The 21,971-nt window shown below is 46.4% G+C and overlaps 1 protein-coding gene across 1 annotated transcript in view; it reads left to right on the forward strand.

Moving 5' to 3' along the window:
• The first annotated feature begins 2,643 nt into the window (after positions 1–2,643).
• The window catches only part of LOC148542852 (protein kinase C delta type-like), a 79,777-nt gene continuing 60,449 nt past the window's right edge, over positions 2,644–21,971 (forward strand). Inside the window, exons 1-2 of the mRNA XM_088460192.1 lie at positions 2,644–2,728; positions 15,170–15,270. Of these exons, the coding sequence (XP_088316318.1) occupies positions 2,644–2,728; positions 15,170–15,270 (186 nt within the window). The remainder of the gene's footprint in view (positions 2,729–15,169; positions 15,271–21,971) is intronic.

Genomic DNA, 21,971 nt, shown 5'->3' on the forward strand with positions numbered 1-21,971 from the left:
GCTCGTCGCGTCTGGCGCATGCGCACGACGGAGCTCCCTCCGTCGTGCGCATGCTCAGTGCATAACATCGACCCACTTGCGAGCGGACAGCCGAGCGCGAGTGGGTCTGAATCAGGCCCTAAATCCTTTGAGCTGCATATTGCTGATTTGATCATAAAATGCCACCATTTTCCTAAACAAAAGTCTTTGCGCCAGCTTTAGCCTCTCAGGAGACTCAACCAACTGTTATCTTCTAAGGCTGCAGATACTCTCAGGTGGCTCCTTTAGGGTTACTAGGAATGGGGCAACAAAGTGGATGCCAGCTTGGCACATAAGCATAGATCTTAGGGCTCGATTCAGGCCCGCTCGCTAGATGCATTCGCACGCAGCCAGCGTATGCAAATCCCGTGATCTCACGGCAAGGCATTAGTACGCCCACTTAACGTTCGATAGTGGTGTGTAAAGTGGTGTGTATTTAGACACCCACTAGCCTGTATTAAGACGACCACTAATGCACGTCATCTCCAGGAAGTGTATGCAACCATCGGTACCATCGAGTACCATCGGATGCATACGCAGCACTTGTGGTTGACCATATCCTATCGCAACACTGCGAGCGCTTCAATGTAAAATTAAGCCAAGTGACATGTACTATGATGCTGCATCTTAATTATGCACACCTCTGAAACGGCGTTAAGAAGCTCAGGCACGCCTGTGTTCGCACCACCACTCCCCCATTTCCAGCGACCAACCCCTGTCACCACCCACAAATGGCTTCTCCTGTACTCATTCTGGCGAGGTGACAATGCTTAGCGAGCGAGAGCTTCACGATTGCATGGACTGTTTTGCGCACGCGCACTGCAATGTGTATGAATGTGCAGAATGCAAACATCCGCTGGCTGTGTGCGAACGCATCCTAGTGAGCGGGTCTGAATCGGGCCCTCAGATCTACGATTAAGAACAATTCTGGCACCTCGCTTTTATTCATATATGTAATTGGAGAAGGTACCTATTTTGCATTTTGTACATTTTTATCTTTACTTATCCTTAACATAAAAGATAAATACAATTTTGTAATGCATCACATCTGAAGTAAAGGTGCCCACACACATAGCGATCTGAACACGATCCCACAATGTGTGCGACTTGCCCTGAACTCTCCCCCGGCAGCTCCCCGGCAGTCCTACACACGCTTTTTACGATTTGGAGTAAAAAACACACAATCTGACTTAAGATCTATCTTGCATCTTAACTTTTTTTTTTTCCAGTGCATCGGGTCCCAGATTGTCAGATCTGCCCTATTGCACGGCAGATCTGCAGATGCAATGTGCGACCAGCTGGGATGCGCATCGCATCGTGATCATGAGTGGGGACTCACGATTTACTCTCAATTTGGCCATATTTTACACAATCTGTCGTTCCAATGTGTCGGAATCGGACAGATCGGGTAAAATATCACTATGTGTGTGGCCAGCATTAAAATTCTGGGAGAGGACTGAGAAGTACAGAAAAAATAATAACAAACAAAAGTGAAATGTTTTCAATTAAAAACTAAATAAGTAATAAATAAGCATCAAGTCAGTTAACAAAATGTTAAAACTATAATAGAATAAAACTCCTACACCAATTCTATCAATTTTAAAACACCCAAACTCATTAAGGGGCCTTTTCATCATCACTTTTTTGTAACAGACCCGTTCATTAGTAGGCGACTGATGGGGTTGCCTAATATTCAGCAAACTCCAAAAGTTTTCGGAGTTTGCTTGCTAGATTCAATGGCATCTTCAGATGGAGCTGATTCCCAGTGCCCTGTTCCTTTCTATGGGAAGAGGCATCCGTGGTTGGGAAGAGCATCTGAGTGGATCCCTCAGCTGCCATTACATAGCGAGATCGGCAGCCATGCCTCATGCATGCACATTCAACCAGACCACCATGCAAAGTAACACTGCTACTTTGGTAGCAGTGTTACTGATTGTGGGGACAGCTCCTTTTCAGAGCAGTTGTCCCCACACCGGAGCAATGCTGAAAAGTTTCCACTGCCGCAATTCACAGCAAGTTAGTTACTTAATTATAGGGGCTGCATGGCCCCCAGCAATGAATAGGCCTCTAAGAATAAATACATTAGAAATGCATGACAGTGGGTAGAGAGAGAGCAGGTGCACGGTCTCACGGCCACAGGATTCCGTTCTGTTGTCTGGGGAACCGCGTTGTTTACATCTGTCACTCTGAGTGGCAGTTGGTGGTTGTAACTGACCTACCTGAGCTGCGCAGCCAGAGAGAGAGCGAGAAGGCGAGAAAATGAGCGGAAAGAAGAGGCGCAAGGAGAAGAGGAGCGGGGAGAAGAGGCGCAGGGTTGCTGTAACATGCGGCACTGCACAAGATGAATTTTATTTGAAGACTGGCACCATCAGGGAGACAGGACAGCATGGAGGGAAGACATCAGGCCAAGGTGTGAAAAGACCACATGAAGATCCACACGGAGGCAAAATGGATAAGAGCAAGGGTCTTGAGTCAAAACATCAGAAGAGGAGGAGAGAGAGTGAGAAGAGAGGAGCACAGGAGCAGCAGCAGAAGAAGAAAAAGAAGAGGAAACACCATGATGATGGGCAAGGAAAGAACATCAATCTTTGCAGGAAGAGGAAATGGAGAAAAGAGGATTTTGCCATGGACCCAGAGAAGAAGACCGAGAAGAAGACCAGGGTAGCCATTGAGGACTGTCACTGCACCGATGAACAGGACAGACCACCAGGTAAAGAGGGCAAAATGGTTTTAACAGAAAATATTTTCTGAATATAGTGAACTTGATCTCCTACCATTAGTTATAGCTCAAACTGTAGCTTAGTGCATGACTGATATTTATTAATGGTTTATTATAAATTCAATTCAATCTCACATACCTAAGTACCATAGAGCCTAGAAACCTTCCTGGGATTCCCACTAAAGCTAATCTATTAAAGGCTATTGCCTTTAAATGAGTTTAATATGCAATAGTACTGAATGGTTATACCAATGTTTGATCATGTAAAAAAAACTAACATAAAATACAGGGGGGCACGGGGGCCGTCATTACTGTCAGTGCAGCACAGTCATTTCTAACTGACATATAAGTGTCGCATTCTAAAGACCCTCGGGTGACCCGGAAGTTATGACCTATTAGTGGCCCTGAGGACTGAGGGGGGAGATGTAATAAGCTCCCGAAAGTGTTAATTTGGAGAGTGATAAAGTACCAGCCACTCAGCTCCTAACTGCCATGTTATAGGCTGTGTTTGAAAAATGACAGCTAGGAGCTGATTGGTTGGTGGTTTATCACTCTCCAATTTATCACTTTCCACAGCTTAGTACATCAACCAATTTGATTGAAAACCACTGTATAACAAATTAATAAATCAACACAGACACCTCTACTGATTCATGAGCATTATTCAAAGAACACTTAGAGGCCTATTTATTAAGGGGAGATAAGGGGTTACAAATGTTAAAGGCAGAAAAAAATCCCTGTACATACTGTACTGATTCTCAGTATGTACTAAAGGGACTTTCTCTGCCTGCAGCCTGCCAGCGCTAAGTGCAGGCTACAATATCACACTGCACCTGGGGCACTAAGTCACCCATTTGTTTTATTATTCCCTTTTGTTAATTTAACTTAATCCTAAACCTAGGAATAAACACACTGACACATGTATGGAATTAAAAGAGGTCACAGCCAGAATTTATTGATCAAATTGAAATTTTAGAATAGGTGGCAAGAAGAAAGCAGTGCTCCAAGGCCACAGCCCGATGGATACCAATACTAAATAATAGGGGCGGATTCCCGCCCTGCGCAGACTGACCTGGGGCAGTACCATCCTCCCCTAATTGGCACAGCATTGGCCCCTCCCTTGGAACAAAGACCATGTCCCCCCTTTAGGCGGTGACAAACTGGCCGCTCTCAAAGGAAAGATGCTACCACAGGCACTCCTGCGCTAATAATAGGCCGCCCGTGAGCACTGCTTCCCGCCAGGCTGCACCTCTACCTGTTGGGAGAAATCACAGACAAAAGCACTATCCAACAAAATAAGAATGATAGAAACCAGCTTACACGGGTGGGTGGGTGGGGTTGAATAAACTGGAAAGAGGAAGATGGCTCCCTTCCCCAGACTATTTATATGGGACCTCTAAGCCCTCCCAGAAATTCTACCATAGGCTTATACTCCTCAAATGACCAATAACTAACCGCACCCCCCTCCAGCTTTTAACCCTTAACTTACCTAACAAAATTACATATCAAACAGGGTGCTTATCTATCCTCAAACTTATTCAAGTATTCGGATGCATTAAGTCACCCATTTGTTTTATTATTCCCTTTTGTTAATTTAACTTAATCCTAAACCTAGGAATAAACACACTGACACATGTATGGAATTAAAAGAGGTCACAGCCAGAATTTATTGATCAAATTGAAATTTTAGAATAGGTGGCAAGAAGAAAGCAGTGCTCCAAGGCCACAGCCCGATGGATACCAATACTAAATAATAGGGGCGGATCCCCGCCCTGCGCAGACTGACCTGGGGCAGTACCATCCTCCCCTAATTGGCACAGCATTGGCCCCTCCCTTGGAACAAAGACCATGTCCCCCCTTTAGGCGGTGACAAACTGGCCGCTCTCAAAGGAAAGATGCTACCACAGGCACTCCTGCGCTAATAATAGGCCGCCCGTGAGCACTGCTTCCCGCCAAAGCCCGGTTCGCAGAACCAGGCCCGCCACCAAACTGTGACCTTCCTGAAAATAAAGGGAAACTGCAGAGGTCACTGATCAACCACACTAGCCCCGCGCCCAGGAGTTTAGCCCCATTGGGTCTATGAAAGCTCTCCGCCCTGTAACGTAAAAAGCTTGGGTATTGCATGACCCGTCCGCCAACGCTAAATGACAAGTGTGCAATGACCATATCCGCTCAATACCCATGCATGCGCCCAAATCATTGCCTCCCAAGTGGGGCCCCAAACGTCTCGTCTGCTGCCCATAGGGCATCTAGCAGGCGCTTCCAATGCATTTCTCGTAATCCTAACAATTGCAACTTACCCACTCACAGCAAAAAATTGGACCTGCAAATCCAAGGGGTGCTGGCTAGCCCAGTAAAAAATAGGAATTTACCCACACCCGACAATTAGCATTCCCGGACAAACCTGTCCGAGAGTTCACGTAGACATAAATTGGCATTTATACAGACAGATATTGGAATTTAATACAGACAGAAATTGGTATGTAATAATAACAACAACAATTTAACCCCAAGGAAAGGGAAACAAAATAGTTGGGTGACCCATCTGAAGATGAAAAACAGCAAAACCTCTTTGAGGGCAAAAGCTGAAAATCCTTTCAGAATCCCTAGCGGCAGTAGGCATAAGGCCCCTAGGTTTCCCAACAAACTCGCAAGGAGCGCAACTACCTAGTGCAACTTATCCTCCTTTAAATACGACCTCACCACCCTAACTGTTTTTAATAAGTCGACTGAAACACCTGTCCCCGCTGCGCAAGCTGCTGCCCCTAACTAAATTAATGAGTCCTGCAAAGCTCCGTAGCTATACCTAAAGCAATAAGATAATTCTGAAACACCCTCATAAACTGCCACCTGGACAAAGGGGGTTAGATTAGCAAGGATAAACCAGTGCCCGCCACCTGGAGGGCGAACATTATTAAAGCACCCTGCCTGAGCAACTGGACAAATTCACGAGATATGCAAGCGCCTGAATAGAAATGCAACGCCCCCTGGCCAGCTAATTTGTCTTAAACCTATGTAATTAGCATAAGATCAATACCTGCTTAATAACCACCTTATTAAACCTTAAACCTGCTAGCGCATAAAGCTTATTAGCAGCAACTAGCTTGCCCATGCTTAGTATAATGTAATTGGCCAGATCCGCCCACGGCGTGCCTGGAAAAATTTAGAGATACTTGATAATGCTGAAGACAAACTGCCTTGGAATGACCCCTTTCGTGGCATGCCCCAGACAAACTCTGCTATATAATCATCAATCGACCAACCTCACCCGCTCTTGGAAGCTAAGACCCTGCCCATCGTACCAAACCGCCGTGTAGGTCTTTAATGTACTAGGCGTCAATGACTTCAGTGTGAGGTCCTTGATGCCAGCCCAATGAAATGCCGGGCATGGAAAGGGAAGGTTAAACCATTTAAACAGGAGGCACGATAAAATGAACCTGTCCCACTGAAAAAGATTTTAGGCGTCCGCCATACCGTTTGCAGCGCCTGAAACCTGCCATGCCCTAAATTCAATATTCCTTACCCACTTAGCAGTGTAAAATACATCAACAACCATAAGGCCGGATCTAAGTCCATCCCTGATTAGCACCGACCTACACCACGCTTAAGTTATCCAAAAGGGAATTCGCCTATTGCAAATCTTGCTCTCCTACAGCTACCTACCATTGGGAACACTCTCTAAAAGAAGGATGTTCTTGTTTAGGCCCTGAAACCCATAAGTAACCGGCCCGGGCTCCATGCACCACACCCTTACAAAATGCACCAAAACTTAAGGAACCGGACACATCTGTAAACAGTTGAAGTTCGAATTGGCTACAGATGCCGGAGGCCATATCTTTACGCCATTGAATTCGCACATAAACAACCAACCAAAAACGCAGAACCTCACTCAGCTCCAAAGAGATGCAGAATGAGGTTATGAGGCTTCCTAACCCCCGCTGAGGTTCCTCCTAGCCATCTGCTGAAAAAAAAAAAAACCAACTCCTAGGTATGACTCTAAACGTGAAACTGAGGGGACCCAATAGCGATTGCAACTACATTAACTAAACCTTCTTTACCTAAATGAACGCTTCTAGCAACTCCCCCAAAATGCCACGCCCTCTCCATAGACAAGTGGCATAACCCTATCAAGGTATCGGGTTCTACATCCAAGTAATATATGCGCATAAGTAGACCTTACTAACGACGAACAAGGCCGGCAAGCAAAAAAGTAACTAAACCCTCGAAAAGTATACGAAATGAAACAGCCCATCGACAGACATCAGTCTACGTAATAGAGCTCTACTACTTTAATTCCCACACATCTAAAGGACTCGGGGTGAATGGGCAACAGCCGTAAAGCGGATTCTATATCCGCCTTAGCTAGTAGAGCCCTCCCCCCGAAACCTTGTACTATCTCCAGGGCGTTTTTTTTTTTTTTTTTATAAACAGATTGGCAAACGACACGACAATCTGATGGGCATCATGCGTGGGAGCCCAACCCTTCTATCTGGGCAAGAGAGATGCTGTATCAACCCAAATCTACTCGGTTCCCTCTACGGTGCCGCCTTAAAGGCGGTGCACCTAAACTTTCAGAAAATGGGGGGGATGCAAAAAGGTGGCCGCACATGCGCCCTAACCTGGCTTCCGCCTCCACCGTACACCTAACGACTTCCAGATGGACATGCGCTGATTTCAGAATCTTCCTAGAAAACCCAGATATCGCCCATGTCAAAGGTAAACACCAACCTACGCCAAAACCTTGCCCCCCCGACCCAACCAACTCCTCAAAACCCCCAAATTACTCAGAAACGGCGCTTCATTGAACACCTCCGCGATGCTCGTTGCCCTATTCTACTCAACCTGTTCCTGCGCCGCAGACCCCCTGCACATCTTGGCTGGGTGACCACTCCCGCAGAGCATGCAGATATGCCAATATCCACAGCCTGCCCCTCATGATGCTGCGTGTTATTACACGCGCAGCACGGCACGCAACTGATGCCCGCAGATCCAGGGCGGATCAGAAAAGGCTGCTTCAGACCAGCCGAGGAATCTGCAGGCGCGTTAGGCAGTTGATTGACTGCAAGCCAAACCTCGACGTCCTTGAAACCGAATTAAAATACTGCCACCCCCTCCTGCTGTGTCCTAAATGCGTCGTATTGCCGCCAAGCAGTACCTTTAGCTGACTAGTTTAAGCCGTATACCATGTGCATGTATTTTAGCACATTCATAATACTCCCCAGGCCTGGATTTAAGGGGCGTGCCGCAAAAACATATACACGCGCCACCGAATTCTGGTAAGAACGACATGTCGCCTCCGCAACTACCCCAGCTGACTAAGTCCGATCCAAAGACCTACTTGCGTAATCCGCAACCGCAAACATATGCACAAATTTACTCTTCTTGATCTGCTCCCTAAATTTAGAACTTAAACCCTTAAGGATAGCCATATTCGCGCAGTGAACCTAATCTCCTGATGCATCCGGCACCTTAGTTGCCGACACTGTGTTAGACCTCTTATGGCTCCCCCGCTTTGCCTTAATTTTTATTTATTTATTTATTATTATTATTTATTTATTTTTTTTATTTTTATTTTTTTTGCGCAAAGTAACGCTTGAGATTGCGCGGCCTATCAGATGAACTTGAAGAATCGCTAGAATCAGTGGAAGATAAATGTGCGCTGCGAAATGTAGAAAAACCATGCTCACCAGAAATTGCTGCCGAAGGACCAGACATTTCCTCCTGAGCGTTCGCCAACTGTCCCTCGCTGCATGGTGCACCCACCACGATTTGACTCGCTGATACCACTGCATCATCCATCTGCTGGACCTCGATAACGCGACTGGAAAGATCAGAAACTCCTACCTGGGGGCTTGAAACAGTAACTGGTGAATTGGACCGCACAGCAACTGTGCCTGCGGAATGGGGGACAGGGGGGGCAATGGGTGGCAGTGGGGGGCGTGGGCAGATTGCGGGGAAGGCAGGGGGGACAGAAGGGGGGGTTGCAGCATATGTGTAGTTTGGGAATATGCAGGTGCGGGGGCATGAGGCAGGGAAAAGGGGTGAAAAAACCTGATAGGAAGGTGCAAAAACCTTGTAAAAGGGGGTTAGGGTCTGGAGTTGCAGCAGGGGGTACACAGTACACGATGGTACACGGAAGGGGCAGGATGGTAAAGGGCAGTATATTTCAAGGGCATTCTGCGTGTAGTGTAGTGGTGTATAAATATGGGGACTTGTCCTACTGCTGTTATGGGTGTGAGAGCAAGGTGAGTATGCATGGGTATTGAGCGGATATGGTCATTGCACACTTGTCATTTAGCGTTGGCGGATGCGTCATGCAATACCCAAGCTTTTTACGTTACAGGGCGGAGAGCTTTCATAGACCCAATGGGGGTAAACTCCTGGGCGCGGGGCTAGTGTGGTTGATCAGTGACCTCTGCAGTTTCCCTTTATTTTCAGGAAGGTCACAGTTTGGTGGCGGGCCTGGTTCTTACCTAACAAAATTACATATCAAACAGGGTGCTTATCTATCCTCAAACTTATGCAAGTATTCGGATGCATTAAGTCACCCATTTGTTTTATTATTCCCTTTTGTTAATTTAACTTAATCCTAAACCTAGGAATAAACACACTGACACATGTATGGAATTAAAAGAGGTCACAGCCAGAATTTATTGATCAAATTGAAATTTTAGAATAGGTGGCAAGAAGAAAGCAGTGCTCCAAGGCCACAGCCCGATGGATACCAATACTAAATAATAGGGGCGGATCCCCGCCCTGCGCAGACTGACCTGGACGCTCGTATAGCTGTGGGTCACCACCCACAACCTATACGAGCGTGCAGTTTGATGGCCGCGATGGTCTTGACCATCGCGACCATCGAAACTGCGAGCCGGAGCCTGCGGTTGAGGTTTTCGACCGCAAGCTCAGGAGTGATTTTGGCTCTATCAGAGCCAAAATCACTCCCACTGACATCACTAGTGATGTCAGTGGGCCGGCTTCTGACGGGAGGCGTTCCGTCAGGGAGGCACGCCCCCGGTACGCCCACCAAAGGGGGCGTGCTGTCAATCAACATCGACAGCACGCCCCCTTTGATCAGACACAACGAGCGAAGGACTTTCCTTCGCTCGTCGCGTCTGGCGCATGCGCACGACGGAGCTCCCGCCGTCGTGTGCATGCGCAGTGCACAACATCGACCCACTTGCGAGTGGACAGCCGCTTGCGAGTGGGTCTGAATCAGGCCCATAGTGGCCAGGAACTTCCGGTTTGCGTCTGCTGCCTGTGTAGTGTAGGAGGCTGGAGGTGGGCTGTGGAGGGGCTGGAGGCAGGGCCGTCAGTGTTGACTGACGGCTTCCGGCTCCGCAAAGGCTGATGGAAGGAGCTGCTGTGGCTGGGCATGCGCAGCAGCTCCCCCGGCAGCCATTTTTTTAGCGTCATTAAGTTTAGTGCAGCTGACGGAGTTGCCCGATCGGAGCTAATCTCCGGACGAGGGGGGGTTAGACTACTGAAGGGCCGCCGTCACTAAGCTGCTGCACTTTGCAGCTGCCCAATCGTAGGATCGTGGCACCGGGACGGGGGTCAGTAACTGAAGGGTGGTCTGATGCCGCTAAGTGTCCCAGGTATTACTAAGGGGAGATGCCACTTACCGTCAGGTGTGTTCTCCAGCGCTGATACCGCTTCCTGTAGCTGCCGGTATCTGCTTCTCCTCATTGGAGAAGCAGGAAGTGCTTGTTGTAATTGTACAGTGTGTTAATAAAGATTTTACAAAAGAAAAAAAAAGTCACTGCTGCTGCTGCTGGTCAGAGATGGTGAGTCACATACAGGGCTGTCAGGGGAAAGGGGTCTCAGCTGTTACCGCCGAGGGGGAGACTTAACGTTCACCCTCCTCAGTGGCTCTATTACTAGTAACAGCTGCGGTAGCCATCTCCTGCTTCACAGTAGTAGCAGGCGAAGCAGGAGTGGCATTAACTCCATGATATGTGGAGTCTTAGTAAATAGACCCCTTATAGGCAGTACTGTCATTGACTGGTGTTAAACTCTATTCCAGGAACGTACCTAATTTATCAAAATATTAGTCATGTATAATAGATTATAAATAAATGCAAATACACAATTGGGAGGAATAGTATCCCCCTATAAAGAAGCTCTGTTCAAATGAAAAATATAGGTATATGTAAATGTATTAATTTTTTATATTCTCTAATAAAAAACTATATTATCTCAATACATACAAAACAAAACACTTACAAAAAATAATACTCAAACAATGGCAATATCACATAAAAAATGCAGATATATATATATTATAAATAAATTAATAAGCAGATAACCAAAACATGGATATAACTGCCATAGGTGCACAGGGTACAGCTGCTATTGGGCCCAGAGCTGAGGGGGGGCCATCTTACTTGTCAAAGGTTCATATATTTCACCATTGGGTTGTACATAGGGGCCCTTACAAACTTTTGCTATGGGTCCTTCAAATTCCTAGTTACATCCCTGGTCCAAGGCAATGTTCTACATATCTCTAGTTTGTAAAGTCATAATATTGTAGGGAAATTTGTATGAACTTTGACCTTTTACTCAATCAGCCATGTGAAATACCCAAATGTGTCTCATTTACACTTTACTGTACTGTGTTCCACCATGTGTTACTTGTATGTGCACAGTGCAAGACTAGTACCTGAGCCTCCGATGGCTCCCGACATGGTACACTTCTTATCCCATGCACAAATATATTTTTGTAAAAGAATGCTGCAGATTGTAAAATAGAAATATTTATTCCATATTTAATTGCTATGAAATCTACCAACATATAAAACAACAAATAAGACTTTTATAGGTAGAAAATTACCATTATTAATGAATTCTTGTATTTTGCAAATACCATCTACGGTATGTAATATTACTGCCTTTTTACATTATTATATGCACAGCAATATCTCATTCAATATTAATAGGTAGCTATAACTAGACAGTTTAGATGTCTGGATAAGAGAGAGCAACAACGCTCCCCTCTTGATATTAGTGATAGTTTGCAGACAGGTTGTTTATTATTGTGTTTTTTTAACACTAAATTATTGAATTTATTTTTAAATAATATATATATAAGAGTCTGTCCTTCATGATGGGCTTAAAAGAAATCAGTGGTCTGTGCACTGAGAGAGATAGGGAGCAGGGGCAGAACTAGCGGCGGTGCAGCCGGTGGCTTGCACCGGGGCCCGCTGTGGTGCAAGGGCCCATAGCCGCCACTGCACCTGCCACTAGTGTCCCCCGGGCCCCACAAGTGTAGGGCAGACCGAATTGAGAGCGGTCTGCACTACACAGTAACAAACAGTGATGCATAGGGGGACTACTGGGGGCACTGCATAGGGGGGACTACTACTGGTGGCAATGCATAGGGGGGACTACTACTGTGGGCAATGCATAAGGGGGACTACTACTGGGGGCAATGCATAGGGGGGACTAATACTGGGGCAATGCATAGGGGGGACTACTACTGGGGGCAATGCATAGGGGGGACTACTACTGGGGGCAATGCATAGAGGGGATTACTACTGGGGGCAATGCATAGGGGGGACTACTACTGGAGGCACTGCATAGGGGGGACTACTACTGGGGGCAATGCATAGAGGGGATTACTACTGGGGGCACTGCATAGGGGGGACTACTACTGGGGGCAATGCATGGGGGAATTACTACTGGGGGCAATGCATAGGGGGATTACTACTGGGGGAACTGCATAGGGGGACTACTACTGAGGGCACTGCATCGGGAGTACTATTACTATTACTTGGGGTAATGCATAGGGGCACTGCTACTGGGGGCACTACTGGGGACACTGCATAGGGGGACCACTACTGGGGACACTGCATAGGGGGACCACTACTGGGGGCACTGCATAGGGGGGCCCAAAGCATATTCTTGCACCTGGGCCCACCACTCTCTAATTCCACCACTGATAGGGAGGTGGGTTTATTTCTTCTTCCATGGTGAACTTCAATATGGGGTACATAGAAGTATAAGTACTCTCTGTGGGGAACAGAAATCATATAGTCTGTACTAATACTAAGACTGTCAATCACGCTATGACAATATTACAAACCAGATGATAGTATTCAAGGGAAGATGCTCATAAAGGGGCATGTGGTGGTGCTTTATACCCCAGCATCAAGTAGCAATAGTGGTAGGGGTGTTTTTCCAGTATCAGGAGCTAATAGTGATGTGACAATGTGATGATGTGATGAATGCAATAAATCAGGAAGCAATAGTGGTGGATGATACTAATGATACTAATTTACCCACAGTATCAGCAAACAACAGTGTGAGGGGCTATATACCTCCTGTGTCAGTCAAGATGGCGCCGCTCAAACTGCAGTCGGGTCTGTACAATCCAGCTCCAGTGCAGACACAGCAGGGAGGGATCTGAATAGATCCCTGTGCTGTGTGGCTTGTAAATCTGCACAGGCTGCCATGTAAAAAGCAGCCTGTGAAGGATATCAGGGGCTGAAGGCCACCTGAAAGTGGCGTTCAGTAACATCATCAAGTTCCGAAAAAAATGCTTTTGGAGAGGACAAGCAGGTGGGCTGTGACGGGGGCAGGGCCTGACAGAATATGTCATTAAGCCCCACCCCTTCATGGTAAATTGCTGCAAGTGGCTTAAATTTAAATAGGGGCTGGGGTTAAATGATGTGATTAGTAGAGAATCGCGTCATTAAGCCCCGCCCCCTAAACGGGGACCCGCGATCGCTGTGGAAATTCTGCCCATTCTGCCCACTTCACTAGGAAGTGGGCAAAATGTGGGAGAAATGCCTACCCTTCCGGGGGTGCGGGGGGTTACTCGAAAAATTGGGAGCCTCCCGAGAAGACCGGCAGGGTAGACATGTATGACACACACAGACCCTTGCAAAAATAGGGACATACTGCATGTGTCGGAAAAAGAGGCGTGGCCTCATGAGGAAGGGGGGTGACAAATCTGATTTGCCCTATACTATGATGAAGGGGTACCGATCCCTTTGTATCAGGTGTCACTTCCAAATACAGTATGAATCCAAAGGCTGCAGTGATGATACACAACAATTATGCAGTATAGCTTACCAGCTCTAGATGTAGGAGAGCGCTAGTGCTAGGGTCATTTGTTCAGCTGCCAAGCTACTAGTGAAGCTGCAGCTGCGGCAAGACTTGTCCATAGAACAGCCATGCACAAGCCTGGAGCCAGCAGTGTAGATCACAGACTGAAGGTATAGAAAGAATGCTGCCTGTAGTGTATATGCAGCGAATATCAGAGGTGGGGAGGTCATTTATGTACCATCTACCATCCAGCTGAACTCACTGGCAAGGGTACTGAGGTGTGCTGGTAACACCTAGGTCGGGAATCAGTGCCTGTGTTTAGAACTACCATCAGAAATTGTGGAGCCCCCTTACTGCCCCCCCCCCAGGGCCTTTTGGATGCAAAGTTTCAACTAGTCCTGGTGCCCAGAAAAAGCTCATGCTATGATGCCCCTTCCCACATGACACACACATACAGAGAGTCCAGCTGTACTCAATGCAGACTCAGTAAACATAAGCAGGTTATACCAACATTTTAATGTTTTACATCAACAATGTCCTCAGGATTAGAATTAGCAGGATTACTTTGCAGGAGCAGATAGCTCCATGTGTAAGGTGTCTTATTGCCATGGGAGAGGTGAGTCCCAGGTATGACAGTATTTTGATATGCGTGTGTTAAATAAAGGAGATATGACTGGAGGGGAGGAGGCCAGATGGAGGAGGAGTCTGACAGGGAGGAGATAGGGGCTGCCAGGAGATGTCAGGGATCAAAGAAGAGGAAGCTACATGTGAGGATGATTATAAACAGGTAATTGACAGGCCCAAGCAGTGCTCCTGCCCAGAGGTGCCCTGTGCCGAGGCACATGTCGTAGCACCCTAGTTACGGCCCTGCACTGAACAACATGGAGTAAGAGTCTCTGGGTCTGAGTGACTGAGATTTGTGTTATAAACTCCAAAGATCTTATATGTATATTAACATGATCATGATTATTAATGAATTAATGAGGGATGAAAATTAGAGTAAATGTGGGAGCAAGTTGCACATCACAATGACAATTGTTGTTTTAAATTAATTGTAAATTACTGTGAATTGGGGAGTTTTATTTTGAATGATCTGAAGGTGGCTTTAGCTCTAGCATCAAATGACTACTAAGCCTAAATGACATATTCCTTATATAACGGAACTACTAATACCTTTAGTAACTATATACTGTACATGTGTAACTGGTTTTATAGCAGAAAAAACAACATGATTAATCATTCTTTACAATGGGCAATAAAATACAAAATCCCATAGTGCCCCAGTGCCGCAGCTGAATGCGTATTGTGTAACCTTTGTTATCCTCTGACTCTTCATTTCTCTAAATAACAAATTCATAACCTTTTCCTATGTTACCCCAATAGGAGGAAGCAGCATCTCGCCAGCCTGCCCTGGAGACAGAACCTCTATTTCCATTGAGAGGTTCACGTTCCAGCGAAAGATCGGCCAGGGCAGCTTCGGAAATGTAAGATTTGTGTTTTTCAGTCTGGTCTGTCATGGTGTTACCATTATGCCTAACCTTACATACATAGTAGAGAGAGGAATATGGATTGCAATATGGATAATGGATGAAATTGATAAAAGTTGAACCATAGTTTCTAAGTTGCAAAACTAAATAAATGGGACCAAAACACAAGGTCAAAGGCTTTAATGATATCCAAGCTCAATTAGATATTGTGTGTGTATTTTTACCAGAGGTAACATCACTGATGCGATGGCTGTACAGATTAGATGCAACTCCTCTTCCCGACCATTGCAGGTGTTATAAGCCGTTTATCGGCTAACTCTCATTCAACGGTCCTGCATACACACCTATTAACCGTTGGCTCGGTTGAGTGGCCCGAGGATTGAATAGGCAGGGCTATGTTTCTGACAGAACGCGTTCCGGAAGTTCATGTGCAAAATGACGTCATCCGGAAGGGCGTTCAGTTTAATTATTCCTCTGTGCAGCATACTGTAGTAAAGCTCAGATTGCACTTGGGGTTTAATGGCACGGGATGTTAGGGGAGGCTGAGGACATACAGCAAGACAAGCTGCGGCCGAAAGAGGTTGTCCCCAGTAGTGATGAGCTTGCATGACAGGCAGAGCGTCTACGCCTGTCATAACAAGCAGAGCGGCCCACGGGGAGGATCTGTCATCATGAGTTAAGGGCCGGTGATACAGGGCTGACAAGCCAGGTGCCGCAGCAGCCTGATGAGGAAGAGGAAGATGTATTCATGGAGGATCATCTCCTCGAGTGGTTTGAGTGATACCGGGTCCTGCCCCTGTCTCCACAGCACACGGTCAAGCAGCATTCCCCAGCTGCTGTGGAGGTGCCAACATTGGCAAATCAGAGCGTGCTGGGACCTGTAGTGCCCCAACATCTAGAGAGCACTAGGTTACCCATGCCTCCTCTCTAGTGATGCAAGAGGGTTAACAGAGAGCCCCCTCCTGGCTGCCCTGGCAGGGTGAGAGGACATGCCAGGGGGACCTGTTCTGTTTGTCCCTGTCACATAGCAGGATTATTATTATGAAATTATCCTTGTGTGCCTCTGATCCACCATTACCACTGTGTGCCTCTAATCCCCTATCCATGTATACCTATGACTGCCCCTACCCATGTGTGCATCTGGCCCCTCTATCCATAACACCCACCCCCACAGCCCAAACTTTTTTATTAAAAAAAAAAAATTGGCTTACGCACCAATTGATACCCCACCCCTGCTGTAGCTCCACCCACATTATCCAAAGATCTGCCCTCCTCTGCCCCCCCACAAGTTCCTGAACCTATTTTTCTAGAAAAATAGCACTGTGTATAGGTGTGTACCTAGCTTAAATGATGATCAGTAAGTAGATGTGGTAATACTAATTGTAATCTGTCTGCTATAATTTTTGCAAGCAGTTTTATGACGGTATTGAGTAATGTTATAGGCTTGAAGGATTCCGCCAACTGAGTATTCTGCTGAGGTTTAGGATTAAAACACTGTACCCTTCATTAAAATGTGGGAAAGGTGTTTAGTGGTGAAGAATTTAGTTAAATAATTCTTATAATGTTCAGGCTATTTTTTGTTGTAAAAATGTATAATATTCATCCATCCATCCATCCATCTGAGCCTGGAGTTTTATGCAATCTAAGTTTGGAGATGGCCGTGTTTAATTCAGTAAGGGTGATGTCCTCATGGAGACTCTCCTGGTGTGAACATTTAAGCAGGGAGTTCCACCTCCCGCATCAAACGGTCATGATGGTCTGGGTCAAAGGGAAGGGTACTATAGAGATCCGAGTAATAAGATTCAAAGTGCTTTGTTATTTGGGATATGGTAGTGTCTGTAGTGTTTGTTTGGGCATTTATAATAGCGATAATCAGCCTCCTTGAACATGATAGCCAATTGGCGACCTGCTTTGTTACTGTTACTGCATTGGTAATATTTAAACTTGGAGCACCCCAAGTCTTGATTCACATGTGACAATATCAAGTTGTCTAATACCTGTCTAGCCTAAGTGTATGCTTCTAGCGATTCTAAAGAAGAAGAGGCCATGTGAGGCCATAAGGCAGCCGACAGTGAGTCGAGCAATGTTTGACAATGAGAGGCCAACTTCTTATTGTTCAAAAAGTAGTCAGTTGTATGGGCTCACATTGTCACCTTTGATGCTCCCCAGAATATAGTGTGTCAATTCCAGTATTCAATCTTATCACTCACATATCATCCAGATAGGACATGCAATTCCCAGTAAGGTGCTCTTTACAGTCACCTGAGGGCAACCGATATCTCAGGAAGCACCAAAATAGGACCACCCAATGTACTACCTGTCACTCACTTTGCGAGTGAATAATCTGTGCGAGCGCAATTGTAATTCAAAGGCTGAGTGTGTGCGGTGCGGCTTTCAAGTGTGCGCAATGGAAAACAATTGCTCAATCTGTGTAAATATCTCCATTGCGTCCATCTCTGAATCAGGCCCACAATCTCCTAACCATGGGGCTCGGAGAGATGATGGTGAAATCATCTTAGAAGTGTTGTAATTTGCTGTCTTTTAGTAGAATTGAGGCCTCCAAACATCCAGGAAATCAGTTTAAAATAAGTCTGAGAAGTCGAGGATGTATATATAGGTGGATGCATAGAAATATTTATAATGGGTGCAGGGCGTGTGGTGCACACAAGCCCATGGGTCCAGGGGGGCCTCACCGCATACCCTTCACCCAAAGTATACTTACCTTGTACCAGTACGCAGGTCCCTTCTCTGTGGCGCCATTTTCCCAGTGACATCTTCAGGAAGATGGTGCCACATAGTCAAAGTAAAGATTCCAGCACTGTGCCAGAGCCATTGCTCTCTTGTGTGCATGCAGTGTCGGACTGGCCCACAGAGGTACTGGGGAAACCTCTGGTGGGCCCCACTGCCTGAGGGCCCACCCCCTTCTCTAGGGACCAGATTCCAGACTGTGCACTTGAATTGTACATTATATGTTACATTTTACTGCACAGGACTACGGTGTATTTTCTACAATGCATTGCTGTTATTAATCTGGTAGATTATCATGCATGCACTAGCAGTATTTACTATATGTATTGTGACACAGTTAGGTTAGGGGGTCCCTCTCCTGGGTAGAGGACTCCTTCCTTTCACACACAGCAGCAGGGAAACAGTACGCCAGACTGGATGCAAGTACAAGCTGGTCGGCGCCAGTCTTTATTGTACAATGTCAGAAACAAACATAAAGAAAACATAAACATAAATCCTAGCCCTGTCGGGGCACTAACTTCACAGGTAGTTCCCTCACTACCAGAACCTGGCAGGGCCTAATGCCCTCACCAGCAACAAGGGCACAGCACAACACTTACAGTTAGGTTTTCAAGTGTCTCTGAGCAAACTCCCTGTCTGCTCTCCCAGGTGAGACAATCAGCCCTCAACACACTAGGCTTATATTGGCCACTCTCAGGTGGAAACCCTAACAAGCCTGTTACCAGGCTAAGAGAACCAAAACCTGGAGTGGCCGTGGGTGGAGCCCTCCCTCTCCTCTCACCCACAACCCCCAGGTCCCAAACCGGCTTTTCAAAAAGCCGAGACTCAAGCCTGCTACACTGCAGACTTTCTCCTGGAGGTTTAAAACACATAAGACAGGAATCTGGGACAAATGTACCTGCCACAGACCACTTTACCAATGATCCTATCACATATCCCCCCCTTTGTTTCGACCTGTGGGGCGGAACAACTGAAGCCCCCAAACAATGAACGCGTGACAACGCGTCAGCATTGGCCAGCTGGCTTCCTGGCCTGTGTTCCACTGAAAATTTTAAAGTTTGTAACGCCAAGAATCATCTCGTAATTCTCGCATTACTGTCTTTATTTTCGGACATCCACTTCAAAGGGGCATGGTCAGTGATCAATTTGAACTTTCTTCCAACCAAGTAGAACCTGAGAGCCTCTAACGCCCACTTTATGGCCAACGCCTCCTTCTCCACTGTGGCATAGTTTCTCTCATGTACATTCAACTTTCTGCTTAGATAGAAAATAGGGTGTTCCTCACCCTCCTTGTTCTGGGACAGGACCGCTCCTATACCTACTTCTGATGCATCGGTTTGTACTATGAATTCCCTGTCAAAATTAGGAGTCATCAGGACTGGTTGGGAACACAACGCTACTTTCAACTCCTGAAAAGCTTTCTCCGCCTCAGGACTCCATTCTACCATGACTTTTTGTTTGCCTTTGGTCAGGTCAGTCAGTGGGACTGCCATGGTGGCAAAGTTGGGTATAAACCTCCTGTAGTACCCCGTAATTCCCAAGAAGGCTCTCACCTGCTTCTTATTCAGAGGCCGTGGCCAGTTTTGTATGGCATCAACTTTATTGAGCTGAGGCTTTATCAGGCCTCTGCCAATGGTGTATCCCAGATATTTTACTTCCTCCATGCCTAGACAACACTTTTTTGGGTTGGCTGTCAAACCTGCCTTATAGATGGAGTCCAAAACTGCTTGTACCCTGGGTAAGTGAGACTGCCATTCAGGACTATGAATGACCACGTCATCCAGATAAGCAGCCGCATACCGTCTATGGGGCCTTAAAATCCTGTCCATCATTCTTTGGAAGATAGCAGGTGCCCCATGTAGCCCGAAGGGCAACATCTTGTACTGAAACAAGCCCTCTGGTGCTGAAAAAGCTGTCTTTTGTTTGGCGCTCTCGGTTAACGGTACTTGCCAATACCCTTTGGTTAGGTCAAGAGTGGTTAAATACCTTGCCGTCCCTAGTCTCTCAATCAATTCATCCACTCTTGGCATCGGGTAGGCATCGAATTTTGAAACACTGTTCAACTTTCGGAAGTCATTGCAGAAACGCACACTCCCGTCGGGCTTTGGAATCAACACAATGGGACTTGACCATTCACTATGTGATTCTTCAATAACCCCTAACTCTAGCATATTTTTAATTTCTTTCGACACCGATTCTCTTTGTGCTTCTGGCAACCTATAGGGCTTTAGATTAACTTTAACCCCTGGGTCAGTGATGATGTCATGTTTAATGACCGAGGTTTTCCCAGGTACGTCAGAGAACAGCACCCTATTTCTGATCAGAAACTCCTTGACCTCTTGTTGTTGAATTGCCGACAGGGTTTTTGCCACTGTCACTTTGGGAACTAAGGGCCCTGGATTTACTGGAGGGGCTCAGACGGCCGACAGTGCCGTTCTATCTTTCCAGGGCTTTAACAGATTTATATGGTATATCTGTTCCGGCTTTCATTTCCCCGGCTGGTAAACTTTGTAATTGACCTGCCCCACTCTTTCTAAGATTTCAAAGGGCCCTTGCCATTTAGCCAAAAGTTTATTTTCCACAGTGGGAACCAATACTAACACTCTGTCCCCAGGAGCAAAGCTGCGTAACCGAGCATTGCGGTTGTATACCCTCTGCTGTGCCTGTTGAGCCTGTTCCAGGTGCTCTCTCACTATCGGCACTACCGCAGCAATTCCCTCCTGCATTTGAGAAACATACTCAATCACGGTTTTGTAAGGACTAGACTGCCCCTCCCATGTCTCTTTGGCAATCTCTAGTAACCCCCTTGGGTGTCTCCCATACAACAAGTCGAAGGGTGAAAACCCGGTGGAGGACTGAGGAACTTCTCTAATGCCAACAATAAATACGGCAATAAGTAATCCCAATCCCTACCATCCTTGTCGACCACTTTCCTAAGCATGTGTTTTAACGTCTTGTTAAACCTCTCGACCAGCCCATCGGTTTGGAGGTGATAAACCGAAGTTCTTAACTGTTCAATTTTGAAGAGGCAACATAACTCTTTCATGACTTTTGACATAAACGGTGTACCCTGGTCAGTTAGTATCTCCTTGGGTATACCCAGCCTGCTAAAGACATGAACTAGCTCTCTGGCAATGGTCTTGGTTGACATATTGCGCAACGGGATCGCTTCCGGGTACCTGGTAGCGTAATCCATTATGACCAGAATATACTGGTGTCCCCTGGCAGACTTCATTAAGGGTCCAACCAAATCCATCGCTATTCTTTCAAACGGCACCTCTATAATAGGCAATGGAACTAGTGGACCCTTAAAATGTGGCCTGGGAGCATGATACTGACACTCAGGGCAGGATGCGCAAAAGTCAGACACCTCTTTATGAAGCCCGGGCAAGAAAAACCTCTGCATTATTCGCTCAGTGGTTTTCTCTACCCCTAGATGGCCTGCCGTTATATGACCATGGGCCAGATCCAACACTGTTCTTCTGTAGGCTTTGGGAACTATTAGTTGTTCCACAATATCTTCCCCCTTCTTAGTCACCTGATATAACAAATCCTGACACATTGCCATGTGGGGATAGGACAAAGGACTATCAGGGTCTACAGGTTTACCATCAACTACTTTTACATTCTCCCTGGCTTTTACCAAAGTAGGGTCATTCAACTGCTTCACGGCAAAGACCTCTCTTCTGACCTCTAAATCAGGCAGATGATCACCTGGCCCAACAACACTTCCCACCTCAATGGGAGGCACATCAGTTGGCGGGCCACCGTCAAGTTCCGCATTCTCTAGTTCGCCAACCATAGTAGAAAAAGGGAATAACTCTGACTCAGAAGAAACTCCCTCCTCCACTGCATCGACAACTTTCTCAAATAGATCGGGGTTGTTCACCTCTGGAACAAAACGGCTTTCCCACAACTTCCAGAAGTGAGCAAAGTCTCTCCCCAATATT

This window comes from Taudactylus pleione, unplaced genomic scaffold, assembly GCF_031769625.1.
Source record: "Taudactylus pleione unplaced genomic scaffold, aTauple2 ptg000007l, whole genome shotgun sequence".
Lineage (NCBI taxonomy): Eukaryota > Metazoa > Chordata > Amphibia > Anura > Myobatrachidae > Taudactylus > Taudactylus pleione.